We start from the raw sequence: 17,053 nt of genomic DNA on the forward strand, positions 1-17,053 counted from the left end.
GAGTTCCAGGATCCACTGGTCTCTCCCTCCAAGGTGCTGGGCTTATAGGGTTGTAGCATCAGGCTGGTTCTTTGCCTAAGTTTTGGGTATGGAACTCAGGACCTCATCTGAGTTGTTGACTGAGCTATTCACCCTATCCCCTCGTCAAGAGAACTGTGGTAGGGGGCTTCATAGCACTGGGGATCTTAGTGGCCTCCCTTAGAGCAGCTGCATGTTTCTGGGCTCCTTCCTTCCCGCTTGGAACCTCCTTTTCCTAAGTGGCCACAGGAGGTTAGCAGTCTTAGGCGGTGTGCAAACGGAACACACGCATGCACAAAAATAACAGGGGTTGGGTGTGCAGCTCCATGCCAGAGCTTCCTAGCATGTGTGACAGAGTGACGGCTTGGCACAAGCTGGCACCACCCTCAGTGCCAGGATGAATTCTAGGGAAAGGAGCAAATGGCAGGTCATTCGGAACTGTGGTAGTCACGTGGTCCACAGTGCGTGTATCTCCTGGGCCTGGGGAAGAAACTAAATCCAGCAGGGAGGGGGAGGGCTCGAGCACATAATTAATTCATTGACTTTATTGATTGTCCAAGACAACAAGGCCAGCAGGCCAAACCAGTCTTTAGTCAAGTTAGCTGTTTGGTGAGGAGGAGGAGATGCCTAGAAGAGCCCAGGAAGTGAGGTCCATGCATCAGACAGGACATCCTGGACTGGCTCGATGCGGAATGTTCTGAGCGTTGGTCACAGCCCAGGGACAAGAGTTTTATAAAAAGACACCCACTCTGTATAAAACAAAACAAAACAAAACAAAAAAAACAAAACAAGAACCAAAACCCTACTTGTGCCCAGCGTGGGTTTACAGCCCCATAGTCCACCCGTCACTTCCCCGGGGAAGAAGGCTCGGTCCTTAAAGCTCTGGCTCCTGGTGATGCTCTCTGGCCTTCCTGGCAACAGGCAAAGTCCACTACTCAGACTTGAGGCGACACACCTTTGGCCCTTGGTGGCACCACAGTGTCCCATCATCCCAGAGAGGTGCTCGCCTCAGAGCACAGCTAGATTGTGGCAGGACTTGGAGCGGGCCTTGAGTGCCCGGCGTTGTGCGCTGCGTGCTGTCAGGCGTGCCAGGAAGCGTCGGGCGCGCTGGCCCAGGCTAGCCCGTCGTCGCGGTGAAGGTGGCTCAGGGGCCGTGCTGTCCTGGCGGCGCAGGCGCAGTTGTCGCACTACGCCCTCAAAGAGCTCCATCACGTTGTGTTGTAGAGTGGCTGAAGTCTCGATGAACTTGCAATCAAACACCACTGCACAGGCGCGGCCCTCTAAGTGGGAGGGGAGGCCGGAACCATAGATAGAAGGAGTAGATAAAGGTGGAAAGAGGTGTGTTCAGACTCTCAGGAAGCACCCACACACACACACTCCTGCCCCAGGATCAGTTTCTTTGTGTGGCTTTGGCTGTCCTAGAACTAGCTCTTTAGACCAGGATGGCCTTGAACTCACAGAGCACCTCCTGCCTCGGCTCCCCACCCCCACCCCCAGGACTAGGATTAAAGGCACATGAGCAATTTCCCCTGTGCCTACTTAATTCAGGGAACCCAGAGGCAAATGATAAGGAGCTTTGAGACGTCAGCTGGGTCTGGGGACTGGCTGATACTCAGCAGAACGAGCCTGCAGATTCGACCTCTCAACTAGGGTTGTTTTAAGATCTTATGGACCCCACTAGAAATATGGAACTTTTTAAACTATTCCTCTCCCACTGTAAATACAATTTATACCTACCTTTAAAAGTTTCAGTTTGTAATTATTGGCCAATACACTGTTTCATCCAAAGTTTGAATTTATAATCTCCCCAATTTATACTGGGGCCACTAGAGGCCATTTTCAACTGGTAGATATTTGGTCTCTGATTACCAGGGGAGTTTACAGGGGGAATTTTAAGCAAAGGTCACAAGGTAAGCTATGGTTCTGGAAATTTCTGTCAGCGTCAAGGAGGAATGATTGAATAGGGCTAGAGAAATATAGGGACTGGGACACTGGGGATGGCAAGATAGGACAGAGACTTGGAGTATGGTGTGAGGGGACTGTAGAACTCGGGTACCGATTTGGGAGGTGAGAGAGGATGAGGCCTGGTAGGTAGTTGCAGGAATGCGTCAGGTGGAGGGTACAGACCTTCTCTGAGGTGAGCACCGGAGGAGGAGCAGTAAGGCTGAAGGAGAGAGGAGCGGTGGGCAGAGAACTCACCTTCTACGGAGACCTCCCTGCAGCGGGCCAGGTCGGCCTTGTTGCCCACCAGGATGATGGGCACGTGGTCGGCCTGATGCGTGCGCCTCAGCTGGATCCGGAGCTCCGAGGCGCTCTCGAAACTGCTGCGATCCGCGACGGAGTACACGATGATGTAGGCGCTGCCCGCCTGCAGGCACGACTCCTGGCTCCAGCTTTCATCCTGCGGGGGAGGGGCCCAGGCCCAGCCTCAGAGGGTGCCTCGCCCTGGCTGACAAAGAGGCTTCCTTGGTCTAAAGGGTGGAGTAGGTACAGGTTCCATTCTGGATAGTCTTGGGGAACAAATTCTATCATAATGCCCCGTGCCACCTTGGGAAAACTGCTGATTCTCCGAGCCTCGGTTTCTTGCTCGGGAAATCTGACATAGGCTACCTTGCATTCCTCCCTCTTCCCTTGACTTTGGACAGAAACTGAGCGGGGAACCCTCTCCTGCAAGAGGCGTCTTGCTTTGCCTATTGAGCCTTGTCTTCTTCCTCCTCCTCTTCCCCCCTCCTCCTTTCCTTCTTTTGACAAGGTCTCAAGCTCCAGACCAGAGTGGTTTTGATCTTGAGGCAATTCTCCTGCTTCAGCCCCTGGAGTCCTGGACCTATATGTGTGTCCCGGCAGACCTGACTCATTTAGCTCTATCTAGTTTGTGAGGAGAGTTTGGGCTTGGGACACGGTTCTTTAGTCTTTCTGCAATCCAGAATTCAAAGAAAAAAGGAAGAGAGGGCCACTGAGAAGGCCCAGTGGGTAAAAGAGCTTGCAGTGAAAGCATGAATATGATTCCTGGATCCCACAGTGGGAGGAGAGAACCAGCTCCAAAAGCTGTCCTCTGACCTTCACGCCTGCACATGGAAAGTGTGTACCTGCCCTCATACACACACATCACCACACACATACAACATACACACTTACTCAAACTGTAATAAAACAAAGTGTGTGTGTGTGGTGTGTGTGTGTGTGTGTGAGAGAGAGAGAGAGAGAGAGAGAGAGAGAGAGAGAGAGGAGAGGAGAGGAGACTGAATTCAGGGGAGGCCTTTCTCAGTACAGTTTTGGAGAGAGAGCTGAAAGGTCACTGTGGGGTGTAAGGACAGAGAGGGATGGAAGTGGAAAGGGACACTTAGGTCGCAGAGCTCTTTCTAGTCCTTTGACCAAGGAAAGGAGAACCAGAATAACGGACACAGTGCTTCAGGAGTGAAGATTTCAAAGACTCTAATGAGGACTGGTTCCTGTCCTCAAGGCCGATGTTCTGGAAGGCAGGCTATGGGAAGGGGTGGGGAGGGCCATCAGGAGGGACCTCAAAAGTGCCAGAGGAGGGAGACGTGGTGTGAGGGGGCAGGTAAAGCCTGGCCGGTTTGGGAGGGCTCCCCAGTGAGTCAGTGGGCAGGGCTTGGAAGGAGGAGCAGGCCCAATGGCAGGAAGCGGTGCAGAGAAAGGGTTGAGTCAGCCAGGCTAGGGTGGGAAAGGCTGACTGGGAAGGACTGTGAGTGAGGAGAAGCTGGAACGTGGGACAGGTGAACAGAGAAGTGTCAGGTCCTTGCTCGGTAGGGGTGTCTGTGCCCGCTCAACCGCTGTGTTGGTCATTTCCAGGCCAAGTAGCCTTTGGGTAGAATCAGACAGATGCAGCATCTCAGGGCCTAGAGGTAGGTCACGGGGTAAAGGCTTACCACACACACACACACACGAGGATCTGAACTTGACTGATTTTGATTCCCAGAGCCCACATCACAAAAAGTACCAAAAACCAAAAGTTTGGATGCAGTGGTGAGGTCAGAGGACAGCTTTTAAGAGCGATTCTCTCCTTCCGCTGTATGGGGTAAATCCCTGGCTGTCTAGCTTGGTGGCAGGCCCCTCTGTCCGGGTTTAGTCATTTTGCAGGTCCCATGCCTGGCTTTTGATTGGTCTGCCCAACTCACTGACTAACCCACAGTATTCTACTGTATCCCGAAAACAGCTCTTCCCCATGTGGCCCTCGAGTTCCATGAGACTAGCACCTTGTCTGACTCATTTACTCCACGGTCTTCAGCATCCTGGTCCACTATAGACACCTAACAATCATTCCTTTTCTTTTCTTTTTTCCAAAGACAGGGTTTTTCTGTGTCGCTTTGGAGCCTGTCCTAGAACTAGCTCTTGTAGACCAGGCTTGCCTTGAACTCACAGAGATCTGCCTGTCTCTGCCTCCCGAGCGCTGGGATTAAAGGTGTGAGCCACCACCACCCAGCCTCTAACAAGTGTTTCTAATGAAGCGGGTGAAGAAGTGAAACTCAAGCTAAAGAAGGTTCAGAAACTGATGCTCCCAGGCAGATGGGGACACAGTACCAGTATGAGCGGTGGATTCTGTAGATCTGGGCATGAGTGTGCCTGCTCTTTGAGAACTTTGGACACATTAACCCCTCTGAACACCTGTTTCCTTGTTGACAGAAAGGGAAGTAGAAGATCAACTGTATGTACCACTTTAATTGTACATCACAGTGTATGCCAGGGCTTCCCAGTGTCGGAGGTGGGGGTGGGGAGGGTGCTCCATAAACCCCAGCTCCTGTTTTACAAACACCATCACGGCCATCCCTACCCAGACTTCCTTTTATACTTGTTGAAAGTTATTGGCCATACCAGACATGGTGATGCATGCCTGTAGTTGTGGCACTGGGGAGGCCAAAGCAGGAGGATAAAGAATTTGATGCCAGGGCTGGTGAGATAGCACCAGACCCACAAGGTAAGACTAGAAAACCGATTTCAGCAGACTGCCTTCTGACTTCTGCATGTGTCACACACAAAATAAAAAAGTATACAATAAAAAAATCTTAAAAAATGGAGAAACATTTACCTAATGAAAAGGAACTGCCCACACGGTCCCTTCATTCTCTCCGTTGGTTCTATCAGCGGTGCTGTCCGCCACTCAACACTGCCCACTTGTTTATTTATTTATTTATTTATCTATTAAACAAGGTCTCTCCACACAGCACCAGATGTCCTGGAACTCACTATGTAGTCCAGGCTGGTCTCAGACTCATTGCATGGCCCAACACTGTATGCTTAGCTTCCTTTATGGGCTTAAGTTTAGGGAAAAGGTGAAACAACCAGTCACTCCATGTTCTTTTCTGGTGCTCAAAAAGCCCCCTTAGGTGTCATGTTTCCTTATCCGTGACTATAGTACTTGGCACATGGTGGGCAGGTGCAAGGTTTTGTCAGCTGAATCCCTGTAGAGAGAGGATATCCCTGCTGATGTCTTGTCTCCTTCTATTCTCCCCCTCCCCCCTTTTGAGACACAATCTCATGTAAGCTAAGGCTAGCCTTGAACTCACCATGTAGTCAACAATGGCTTCAAACTTCGGCATCCTCTGCCTTTAGCTACTGGGATTATAGGCATGCACCATCATACCTAGTTTGTGCAGTGCTGGGGACTGAACTCAGAGCCTTGTAATTCAGTGTGCCTACAGGCACTCTACAATTAGGCTGTATCCCCCGTTCATCTTCAACTAATTTCTCAAAGCCCTACAATGAGCGTATGTTATGTAGCAAGAGGAAAGTAAGCCATCACATTTCTGTTCTGGCAGGGGGAAGGGGATGGTAACCTTTGGTTTTCCATTTTCATGACCTCCCTAGCACCACACATCCCCCAGACAGTTCTCCACTCCTGCTTAGCGCTCTTTTCATGCTCCACACTGGGCTCACCACTGCGGAACGGCATCAGAATTAAAGACGAGACAAAACAAAACCAGCTGATGATGTGGCTAAGATACAACCTGCTCATTGAGAAGACACGTGCAGAGCTGGCTCTAGGTCCTGGGTTTGATCCCCAGAACTTTTTGTAAGCAAATAGCAGTAGCAACAATTAAAAAAGAAGATGCTTAGCCCATTTATCAGATGAGAAGATCGAAATTCAGGGTAAGTCTATTGATTGCACAAAGCTGCACAACTAGTAAGAAGAAGGAAGGTGTGTGTGTGTCACCCTTAGGCATTCTGGGGTCAAATCCAATGGATTTTGCTTTGGCAAATGTGGGAGTGCCATAAGGATGAGGAGGCATGCAAATGGAGAGGTGCATTCTGGGATGTCTGCTGGGAGGGCGATTGGTGAAATGAGGAAAGAGGGTAAGGCTATGAGGTTCTCCTGCCTTAGGAAAAGGTGTATGTTTGGGGGAGGGGCGAGACAGGTCCCTGCCCTAAGCCTTGCTCTCTGTATCCCAGGAGACAGGCATCTGCTATTAGGTTTAGCATCCCTCATCTTCCCAGGCTTACAGTGTCGTACCAGTTTCTCAGCCTCCCAGGTGTCCATGACCAGCAGTGTGGTGTCCTCTCCGTCCACCGAGAGGGTTCTCTCGTACACATCTGCAATCAAGCGGGAGAGGACAATCTCAGGGTGGAGTGGGCCACTGCAGACACGGTGTTCCCTTACTGCCCGTTCTTGTCAGTCACATTTCCTTGGGGTAGGGAGTTCTGTCTTTCCTGGTGGTCAAAAGTCCCTGTTAGGTGTTCATGTGTCCCCAGTTTTGTGAGCATAGTACATGGTACATGGCAGGCAGGCGCAAGAAGCTGGCTCTTGTCAGTTGAATGAACATGGACTGGTGGGGTTAACCTGGGAATCCTCCCCAGCCTGCTCTGGACTCTAACTCAGGCAGATCATATTATCTCAGACCTCAGTCTCCCCAACTGTAACACACGTGTGAGCATATGTACATGACTCCCACGAAGGTCGGGACTGGAGAAGGGAACTGGTCAGATGGTCCCCATCCTCTCTCTGTGCTTAGCCACTTCATACCTTCCCTTCATACCCTGTGCCCTCGAAGCCTGCCCCGCAGAGGCCTATCTTCCTGTCATCTGACCGACTCTGATTGTCCTGCAGCTCCTGACCTGTGTGTTAAATGCACTTCAGGGGAGTAGAGCAATCTATAGCTCAGAACTGGAGGTCTGGAAGCCTCTATTTGAGAAGAGCATTAGTTTTGTTGGGGGCTTAGGGATGGGAGGGGAGAGAGGTTGAGGACTTGGGGCTGGGAGTTTCTGAGCTGGGTGGAAGCCTGTCATTTCTTGACACACACAGTTTCAGAGTTTCTTCCCTTATGACATGGAGACAAATCATTACTTTTCACCCAGTTTCCCTCCTCTAGGCCCTGCCCAGCCCTAGATGAGCATCATTTACTTCTTAGCATGCTTGACTGCTCCTATATGTTGAACAGCGTGTGACCTGCACAACTCTCTGTTCTCTGTAATCCCGTGCCCCTGGTGACAGGCTTTTCTGTCCTGTTACCTGCCTGACTCACCCCACAGGGCTCTTACCTCCCAGCTGTTCATGGAGGTCCCGCTCTTGCTTCCCTGCGAAGAGACTGGCCAGACTGGTCTTCCCGACCCCAGGGTCTCCAAGCAGCACTACCCGGTAGAGGGCTTCCCAAGAGCCTTCAGAGTCGCTGGATTCAGAGGACCATCCATCCTGGGCGGGGGAAGGTTTTCGAATGGGAGGGTTGAGGGAGGCCGACTGACCCAGTCGGGAATGCTGGGGTTGAGTAGGGGGTGCCGTGCACAGGCGGCCAGGCTGGTGGCCCCGGGATGACAGGGGTAGCGGAGTGCTGGCTCGGCGGCGCAGGGTGGTCTTCGCTTCCTGTTGGGTGTTAAGTGTCATCCTCAGTCTTTTCCCTGGCTCCTTCCTTCCTTCTAAAAGAAGGTGACTGGGCAGTAAGTGCCTTCTTCTCCGGGTCCTGATAAACTGTGCAAACGACTTCCTCCAGAGTCCTCTCTGGTTCAACGGGGGAGGGGGGAGAGCTCTTCAGCTCCTTGGGGTTGGGGGTTGCTGGTTTCAGGCCTAGAGTCCACCGGGGTCCGCCTAGAAGGGGCGAGGGCAAGGCTGTAAACTCATAGAGGCTGACACACCCCGAAGCAGATCTCCAAATTCCGAGGATGACCCTTTCCCCTTGACACAGACCGGAGAATGGCTGCAGCGAGCTGAGACACCTAAAGCATCCATAGCCCATGCTGCCTACCCGGACCGGTCCTTCCCCTTCAGGATCTGAGACCCTCCCTACAGGAAACATCGGACCGCCCCCTTCCCCCTTCCCCACCAGTCTCCTTCACTTGTTCAGGGTTGGGGGGGATGCTGAGGAGGATTGAGGCCTCTGGGAAGTTTATTCCCGCTGCCTGATACCTTCAGGCAGAGTTTGAAGAGAAAGGGAGGGGCGCGTTGGTGCCCAACAAGGGCGAGGGGCTCCAGGGATCTCTCTGGCTGTAACCCGAGTGCCCTGGTGCCATGGGAACGGCGTGCCCGGTCCGCCCCTGCGTGAAAAATTCAGGAGCCGCTGGCGCCATGGCCTCCAGCTTTTGTTGGGGGACAGAAGCCGCGAGGGACCCAGCAACTGGTTTGGTGACAGAACAGGGTGCAGGAAAGGAGCCTACCGGGCTCAGGACTCAAGTGTTTTTTCGGGGAGTCTGAGCTGGAACTTTCCCAACTCCCGGTCCTGGATGTGAGTCCCAAGTCCTGGGGCGCTCGGGCGTGATGGTGGCGTTCCTTGTGCCAGGCTCCCCTAGCTCTGCCATCCCGCACCCTCCGGGACGCGGGTTCGAGGCTACTAGTCCTCGGACCACACTCTGCAGGCGACCGGAGAACTCCGCTCGGACAGGCAAGTTTACCTTGATGCGTGGAGGCTCCGAGTTCCCGTTGCTGCAGCTGCTGAGTACTCCGCTATTCCCCGGCCTCGGTACGCAGCCCCTCGGGCCTGTCCCGTCCCGCCCGGTCCAGAGCCACCCCGCCCCGTGCGGCCCCGCCCTGTCAAGCCAGCCCGGGTCCCCGCCCTGCAGACCTCCGCCTCCAGTCCTCCACGTAGGGGTGGCAGTGTAGGAATGGAGTGCCAGGAGAGGGAGTTTATTCCTGGGTCTGTAAGTCCCTCTGTGTCCATCTACCGAGTACACCAACTTCAGCCCTGGACGGAAGCCTCTTGGTCGATGTTCAGAGCCCCAGGTTCCACCTTTCAAGGGAGGCCATGCGGTAGAACTGGGCTCGGAGTTCAGAAGTCTGCATTTTAAACAAATGTCCAAGTGATAACAGATGCAGATAATTCCCAGAACACCCTTTGAGAAGCTCTGGGTGGAGGGTTAATTTTGAAAAGCGGTCTTGGAGGAAGAGCCCACATACTCTGTTGGGGAGACTTCAGAATGTCGGATTCAGATATCATTAATTCACTCATCATTCACTTGCTGGTGATTCGCAGGGACAAAAGAATCTGTCTTTTAGTTTACTGTCCCCTTTTAAAAAAATACTTAAAAACATTTATTTTTTCGGGGTGGGTGGGCAGGGAGAGGTTGCCAAGGCACCTGTGCAGATGGCAGATGACAGCTTGGAGGAGGTTGGTTCTCTCCGTCTATGGATATTGGGGATTGAACTCAGGTTGCCCGGCTTGAGTTCTGAGCCTTTACCTACTGAGCCATCACACTGGCCCTATCTATCCATCAGTTAGCTAACTATTCCTTTAAACCTTTTAGGCATGTGGGAACAGGAGAGATACTGATCTTGGCAAAGGAGAAAGAAGCTGACTACAAGGCCAGGACTCGAGCTCTTTGGGGTAGGAGCCCCTTTAGCTCTTGAGAGGATTTAGGTGTGTATGTGTGTGTGTTGTGTGTATTGTGTGTGTGTGTATGTGTATTGTGTGTGTGTGTGTGTGCTGTGGAGGCCACACTGTACCTGTGGGTGGGGCTCCTGGTCATCATGGTTGAGGGACTCCAGGTGCCTGGTTTGGAACAGATCCACACAGCAGGGTATGCTGGCTCAGCCCCCTCAGTAACAAACTCCCTCTGGTCTGACTCCCTTCCGCAGCCTGGAGATCAGGCTCTGCTCTGTTCCAAGTTTCAGTAGAACAGTGGCTTTCAGGTTGTGCCTCGCCTTGGCTGACCCCATTTTAGGAAGTGGCCGTTGGCTTCATTTTGACTGCACCTGCAGAGTGGCCTGTAGACACTACCACCCGTCCGGCACCACCCACAAGGTGGAGACCAATAGACAATTCTATTAGTGTATCTGTTCACACTGGTCCTATCCAGGCTCATTGGTGTATGGAGCCTGCACATACATACAGAGCACCAGATTAGAAAAGGGCACAGCGCCCTCTCTGGACCTCACAGAAAGGACAAGTGATGCAGCCATGGTACCATCCCCACAGACCTGTCATGTGACCACCTGCTCTCGTGTGTGTGTGTGTGTGTGTGTGTGTGTGTGAGTGTGAGTGTGAAAAGGGACCAACAGATCTCCCAATTATCCAAAGCTTCAGCTCAGCAGAGTCTCCACTATTTGGCATGCCCTTATTGTTACCATTCATCCATCCGTTGTCCATCTACTTATGTGGTCAGACTGGTCCTGGCTGCCTCTCTGGCTGCAGCTCAACCCTGTGTCCGGGGTCTGTGAACCTCCAGAAGCTCTCCACTTGTGTTGTTAGTATGTCGTCTAACCACTGGCAGTGACTTCTCTGGTCCTATATGCCCTCTGCTTCCACTAATACCCCTTGACCTCTGTGGCTGCTTTAACCCCTTGTTAAACTCTATAACACACACACATACACACACTCATACCCAATACATACACACACAGCTATAGACCTGTGTAGACATGTACATACTTGAAACTGTGTGAAGTATAATGTTAATAATCGAGATCAGAATAAAGACCCTGAGAATGCCATGGGCCAGTTGTCAAATCGGGACTGTCTGGCAACTTGCATCCAATGAAAAGGACTTAGCCTGTAGATTTGTTGTTATTAATAAATCCTGGCATTGGGGAAAGACATAAATGTGATTGTGCTTCTAACAGGTAGCTTTGCTGCCTCAGCCTCCCTGTTCTACCTGCAGGCTGGGCTGTGCTGGACTAGCACCCTCCACAGTCCGAGAGTGTGGTGATCTGGTTTCCAGTTCTAGTTCTGTTAACTCTGTCACTGTGGGAGCTTAAGCGAGTCAACTCCCCTCTTTGGGTTTTAGTCTCTTCATTTAAAATTGTAATCTGCCAGCCTCAGTGGTGCACATCTGAATTCCAGTACTTGAGAGCTGAGGCAGGAGGATTGTGAGTTCCAGTCAGCCTGGGTTACATAGTAAGTTCTAGGCCAGCCTGGCTGCATAGTATGGCCCTGAGCATCCCGTCGTCCCCCCCCCCCCCCCGCCAATTTAAGCAAGCTTTTATTAACTTTTTAAATACTGACCAAGAAGAAATTTGTCAGGAACACCACCTGGAAACTTTCCGGCTGTGTGGCCTTGAGGCATGTGTTGGTGGGGCTTCTATGGACAAAACCCAAAGGGCCTGGCCCTGTTTTAACTCCCAAGGAAAAAGTAACCGGAGGTAACCTTGCTAAGACAGACAAACAAATGAACATATTTTTGTCTATGACATGGAAGTCTGAACTCAGCATTTAAGCCATCGTGGTGTGTGGTCATCGCGGCCTCTTTTAAGTAGGTCTCGCTACTGTGACCTGCACTTTCAGGTCCGTTCTGCTCCCTGTGCCGGGGATGCCCTTCCCCTTCTCATCTTTCCTGCTGTAACCTAGATGATAAAGTACCAGACTCAGTACCATTAAGTACTGTACTTGTGTTATCCCGGTGGCTCGGTCTGGAGTGGTGTCTTAGAAAAGCCTGGAAGACTTGCATGGCTCTTTGATTCAGAAATTTGGGGTACGGCTAGGGAGCTCTCATTTCTCTCAGGTGGGGTTTGCTGCTCCGGGCACTATGCTTTGAGAACCTCGTTTCATTTAATGTTCCAAAGGTAGTTAGTTATTGCTCTCTGTGAGTAAGTGTTCTTCCATTTTCAGAGTAGATCAGAGGCTGGAGAGATGGCTCAGTTGTTAAAAGCACTGGCTACTCTTGCAGAGGACCCAGGTTCGGTTCTAAGCACCCACATGGTGGCTCACAACCATCCCTAAGTCCAGCTCGAGGGGATCTATTCCCACTTCAGACCTCTGCAGGCACCATGCATGCACACGGTGCACATGCATACACGCAGACAAAACACATAAAATAAAATGAATAAATCTAATAGAAAATTAAAAATAAGGTAACCAATTTGAAAAGAAAGAAAAGGACTCTTGTTATCATGTTGTAGGTGGCAGCCTGGGTCTCTTCCAGGTTGGGCTGTTTGTTTAAGGTCTCCTGGTGGTTAGGGAGTGGATTAATTACTTCTGTCCTTGTTGAGATGCAATGCCTGACTGAAACAGCTTAAGGGAGGAAGATTTGTTTGCTTCACAGTTGGAGGGTGCAGCCCATTAGGGTAGGCAGCAGGAGTGTGAGGTAGCCGCTCCTATTGCATCTTTGTGTGTGGGGAGGGAAGGGAGGAAGGAGGGAGAGAGAGAGGATACGGGTGCTCAGTTCGCGTTCTCCTTTTTATTCTGTCCAGGATGATCCCAGCCCAAGCAGTGGCTGTTCACATTGAGGGTGAGTCTCCTCATCTCCATTAGCTCACCTAGAAACTTACTCACAGGCATATCTAAATGTTGACCTCCGAAGAGATTCTAGATGCTGCTGAGTTGACAGTCAGTATTTACCAGCACATGGGAAGATGCCAGCCTTTCTTAAGTGTTTTCTTACTCTCAGCTGGGAAGATTCATCTCTTCTTCCTCCCCTGCTTTCCCTCAATGGACCCAAGGGCCATGCAGTCTCTGGAGGATGTGGCTGACTAGTCCACGCAGAGCTAGCCATGAGAGAGCTAAACAGCCTTGGGACCACATGGCTGCACCCTCCCACCTGGGCTTGCTGCCCATGACTCTGCAGCCCATAAAAGCTGGAAATGCAGCAAGACTTTATGCTGGATTCTTCTCTGACCTGGTCCCGGCGGCCTCCCCAGGAGCTTGGTGGCCATGGCACAGTGGATTCTGCTCATTGTAACTTTCCTGGTCCTGGGTCATGTGCCACCAGGTAATCATGTGTGTGTGTGTGTGTGTGTGTGTGTGTGTGTGTGTGTGTAAATGAATAATAGGCTCCCAGGTCCAGAAGGCCAGACTAGTGTTTAAATTCTGGTTCCACTAATTTGTGGGACAGTGTATAGCCAGTTGTTAAATCAGCCTGCACCTCAGTTCCCTAATCTGTAAAATGGGATTCACTCCACAGAAACTCATTTGAAAACTATGCACTATTATGATTGCTGGAGGCTTGTGGGGAGAGAAAACAGGCAGACAGATGACCTGTCCGGTGGCTACAGATATAAGAACAATAGAGGCAAATTGACTGTTAGCATGTGGGGTTGGACGGATTGTGCTGGAAGGCTCTGATCAGCTCTTTAAAACGTTTGAAGATTTATTTTATTTCCCTGTGTAAAATGGTGTGTGTATGTGTGTGTTTGTGCAAGTGAGTGTTGAGGTCCACAGAGGCCAGGAGTGAGCATCACACTCCATGGGGCTGGTGTTATTTGCCCTTGTGTGAACTGTCTGATGTGGGTGCTGGGATCCGAACTCTGGTCCTCTGATAGAGCAGTAAGTGTGCCTAACCACTGAGAAATCCTCCCAGCTTCTAGAACCCCTTTTATTTTGATCTGAGCATGATAGTTCACACCTGTAATCCCAGGTCTTGGGAGAGAGGATTGAGAGTTCAAGGCCGGCTTGGACCTCCTTAGTGAGTTTGAGACTCTGGCTTGAAAAATAACAAAATATAAACTAAAAAAATGAGAGAAAAATTTTCAAAACTTCTGTTTTGAAAAAAGCATAAAATATGCATAAACAGAGAATGCTGTAGCGAGCAGGTAAGGTTGTCTTTTCTTTCCTCTGTTTTGCTTGATGGTAGTGGAGATGGGACCCAGGACTTCATACCACTTAAATACGTGTTTAAGCACTGACCTATGCCTCCGCCCACAAGGCAAGTTTATCACAGACACATTTAACACGTGGAAAAAAAATAGAGAGTAACATAGTGAGATGAGACTGGAAAACATTCATTGTAAGACATTTTAAGCAGAGGTAGGAAACGGTCTGAAGAGCCCGTGTGTGCCCATCATACAGCCATAGCGCTGTTTTGTTTCTCCTTGCCCTACCTCACACTATAGCATTTTGTAGAAGGTTTGAGCAGAACTCTGTGTGAACAGAGGATCCAAGGAAGGCTGTCTCAGACCATGGGAATGGCAAGCGGCAAACAGCGGAGGAGGCCAGTGTGGCAGGAGTGGGGCACACACAGGAGGGAGACAGCCCTAAGCCACAGATACAGAACTGAGAGTAGATGAACGGTGTACTGGGTAGTGGAAACCCCAACTCTGAGCCCTCGGGAAGGTCAAAGGTGATGTTATGCTAAGGGTGTTGACTGTAGGTGAGAGTTCTATTTCTAAACCCATCCTAGCTCAGTGGGTTAGGGGCAAGACCCTTTCTCTATCTGGAAAGTGAGGGAAATTCCCTAGATTGGATGCTGGTAGCCTTGACCACCTGATTTTCACCCTGATAACCTCGGTTCCTGCTTACTGACCATTTACAATGTGCCTGGTTCCCATGACTACCCTCTGAAGGAGAGTGCTATAGATGAAGAATCCAAGACCAAGGTCACTCGCCTGGGAAATGACAGCCAGGGTCACATGGCCTTGTTCACCATTAGTCATGCACATCTAGGCTGTGACAGCAAGAGATTGTGAGACCGTTTTTGGGTCTGTCTAAGAGGCTCTGCTGGGCTGGAAGGCAGGGTTATAGGGCTAGTAAACCTGTACACAGGTCTGGCAGCATCCTCTGAGGTCTTGGAGGGATCTCTCAGTCTAGGAAGACAGAGGGAAGCCTTCCCTTCCTGCCTCCCACTCCTGGTTCTCTTCTTGCTTGAGGTCACATGTCTGGAATGTGCTGTCCCAGGCAAACCTGAGTGCTCCTGTTCTCCCCTGTTACCCACTTCTGCTCCAACTGGCCACCACAGTATGCTGGTTCCACAGGAACTTACCACAAGCTCTAAGTATTTGTTTTATTTTTGATTGCCCTGTCTGCACTTTCTTTCATTTTAAACTGTGGTATCTTTGCTGCTCCATAGTTGCTCAGTGAATAAATGAGAGGCTCCATCCATGCCATGGCCCCCAAATATAAGACCAAGTTCCCCAAAGCCTTCACCTTTCTGTGAATGTAAACTCTCACACTAAAGCCTGGCATGAAAGAGGTCCCTTTGTGCCAGGGAAAGTTTGTATAATGGAGGCTTTTTTGGCTTTCACTCTGATTTTGCCATGTGACTATGATGGTTTCATTAAGGTTATTGACCTCTGTGAGTCTTCATCTCTCCACCATTATAAAAGGGATTGAAATGAGACCAGCTGCATTTGTATAGTGCTGTTAAGAGAAGAACAAGGGTGTACCTGGTGGGTGCTTTTACGTGGACAAGAAATTATTCTTTTAACTGGTGGCCTAACCCGTGACTTACGGGCTTACCTAGAATGAGGTCTGTAACCTCCATGGTAACCCAGTGCTCCCATTTATGACTTGTGGTCTAACATCTGACCAGAGAGCTAACCTATCACCAGCATAGCCCAATCTGTAGTTCAACTTGTGACCAGTGGTCTAACCTGTGACCCACAGGCTGCTCTATGATCTGTGGTCTTCCTCCACACAGGAAGCAGTGAATTCAAACGGTGCTGGAATGGCCAAGGGGCCTGCCGAACTTACTGCGCGAGGCAGGAAACCTACATGCACCTGTGTCCCGACGCGTCCCTGTGCTGCCTTTCCTACACGTACCAGCCCCCACCGGCCTCCAAGACCAGAGAGGACTAACCCGCTCTAGCGCTGGCACCCTTGCTCCACAATAAAGTTCATGTTTCCAGCTCGCTCTGTATTCTGCATGCATGACTGTGTCCCTTTCCACGGGAAGGGGATAAAGTCGAAGGTGTGGGAGGGATGGCTGGAGGAAGCGGTGCTGGGGAGAGTGGGCGCTCATGATCAATCTAACTGTTCCTGTTTTGACTAACTTCAGAAAAATGATTTTTCCTCTTGGCCTCCTTGGGATCGTCATCCGCACAGCAGGGAGAAGGATGCTGGCTGGTGGTTAGGACTGTGGAAGGAATGCCGAAGCAAGGCAGAATGGTGAATAAGGGTTAATGATTACTTGTCAACAACAGGCTTCTGCCATCCAAGACGAGATGGTGAGTTTGAAAGGCAGGCAGCCTGGCTGGGAGGGAAACATATCTTCCTCTTTCTTCATCTACTCATTACTCAGACTTCAGGGGTCTGGCTAGGTAGGTAGGGCCATAAGGACTGGAGTAAGCAGTTTTCCTGTGAATAGGAAGAGAACACAGAAGTCCATCCCTTCTGGGATGAGGACCGATGATGCAGGGAGGTGGGAAAACACCCCCCTTCCCGCAGAATCAGATAGGTACATAGAGAGGCACAGGGTTCAATTTCCCTCTACCTGTCACGGCTGTGTTTGGGTGGAAAAACAGGAAGCTCACCTTTTGGCAGCGGATCCCTCCTCACGATGAAGGAATCTGGAGGCGTGGGGATGTGGTTTTGTGGTGTAGTGCTTGTCTAGTGTATGTGCAGATCTGTATGCAATCCCCAGGATCCCAGTGGTGCGCGCGCACACACACACACACACACACACACCTGTAGCACGATTAATGAAAACCCAGAGACAGATATTGGGGTTCAACCTGAAGGTCAGAAAAGCAAAACAGCCAGCCACTGGCTCTTACCTCTACCTCAGACTGAAATGGTGATCCTGTCTCTACAAATCCTCAGAATGGGACTGCCCCTGAAACCTGTCTCCTCCTGTCTTATATTCCTCTCTAGTGCTGGGTTTAAAGGCATGCACCACTACTGCCCAGTTTCTATGGCAAACTAGTGAGGCTACTGGGATTAAAAGTGTGTCACCACGGCCTGGTCTGCAAGGCTGACCAGGGCAGCTATTTTACTCTCTTCAGGCAAGCTTT

At 50.8% G+C, this 17,053-nt stretch overlaps 2 protein-coding genes across 2 annotated transcripts; one reads left to right on the forward strand and one right to left on the reverse strand.

Annotated features, from left to right (window-relative positions):
* Positions 1 to 621: 621 nt before the first annotated feature.
* On the reverse strand, positions 622 to 8,927 carry Rem1 (RRAD and GEM like GTPase 1). The gene is made up of 5 exons (XM_057781442.1): positions 8,851 to 8,927; positions 7,510 to 8,050; positions 6,485 to 6,564; positions 2,218 to 2,419; positions 622 to 1,298 (listed from the first exon to the last, which is right to left on the reverse strand). The coding sequence occupies exons 2-5, from the start codon at positions 7,847 to 7,849 to the stop codon at positions 1,027 to 1,029; spliced, it is 894 nt and encodes a 297-aa protein (XP_057637425.1). The 5' UTR covers positions 7,850 to 8,050; positions 8,851 to 8,927; the 3' UTR covers positions 622 to 1,026.
* Positions 8,928 to 13,040: 4,113 nt separating this feature from the next.
* Defb124 (defensin beta 124) lies at positions 13,041 to 15,899 on the forward strand. Its single transcript, XM_057781126.1, has 2 exons — positions 13,041 to 13,098; positions 15,742 to 15,899. The coding sequence occupies exons 1-2, from the start codon at positions 13,041 to 13,043 to the stop codon at positions 15,897 to 15,899; spliced, it is 216 nt and encodes a 71-aa protein (XP_057637109.1).
* Positions 15,900 to 17,053: the final 1,154 nt, after the last annotated feature.

The sequence above is a fragment of the Chionomys nivalis genome, chromosome 9 (genome assembly GCF_950005125.1).
Source record: "Chionomys nivalis chromosome 9, mChiNiv1.1, whole genome shotgun sequence".
Classification (NCBI taxonomy): domain Eukaryota; kingdom Metazoa; phylum Chordata; class Mammalia; order Rodentia; family Cricetidae; genus Chionomys; species Chionomys nivalis.

What these genes read in the sequence shown, in the direction of transcription:
- Rem1 (XM_057781442.1), bottom strand. Translation starts at nt 7,849, where the DNA reads ATGACACTTAACACCCAACAGGAAGCGAAGACCACCCTGCGCCGCCGA. An exon ending in CCTCCATGAACAGCTGGGAG is followed by an intron (nt 6,565 to 7,509) that starts GTAAGAGCCCTG and finishes GCTTGATTGCAG; the next exon opens with ATGTGTACGAGAGAACCCTC. An exon ending in CCTGGGAGGCTGAGAAACTG is followed by an intron (nt 2,420 to 6,484) that starts GTACGACACTGT and finishes CCTCCCCCGCAG; the next exon opens with GATGAAAGCTGGAGCCAGGA.
- Defb124 (XM_057781126.1), top strand. Translation starts at nt 13,041, where the DNA reads ATGGCACAGTGGATTCTGCTCATTGTAACTTTCCTGGTCCTGGGTCAT. An exon ending in CCTGGGTCATGTGCCACCAG is followed by an intron (nt 13,099 to 15,741) that starts GTAATCATGTGT and finishes TCCTCCACACAG; the next exon opens with GAAGCAGTGAATTCAAACGG.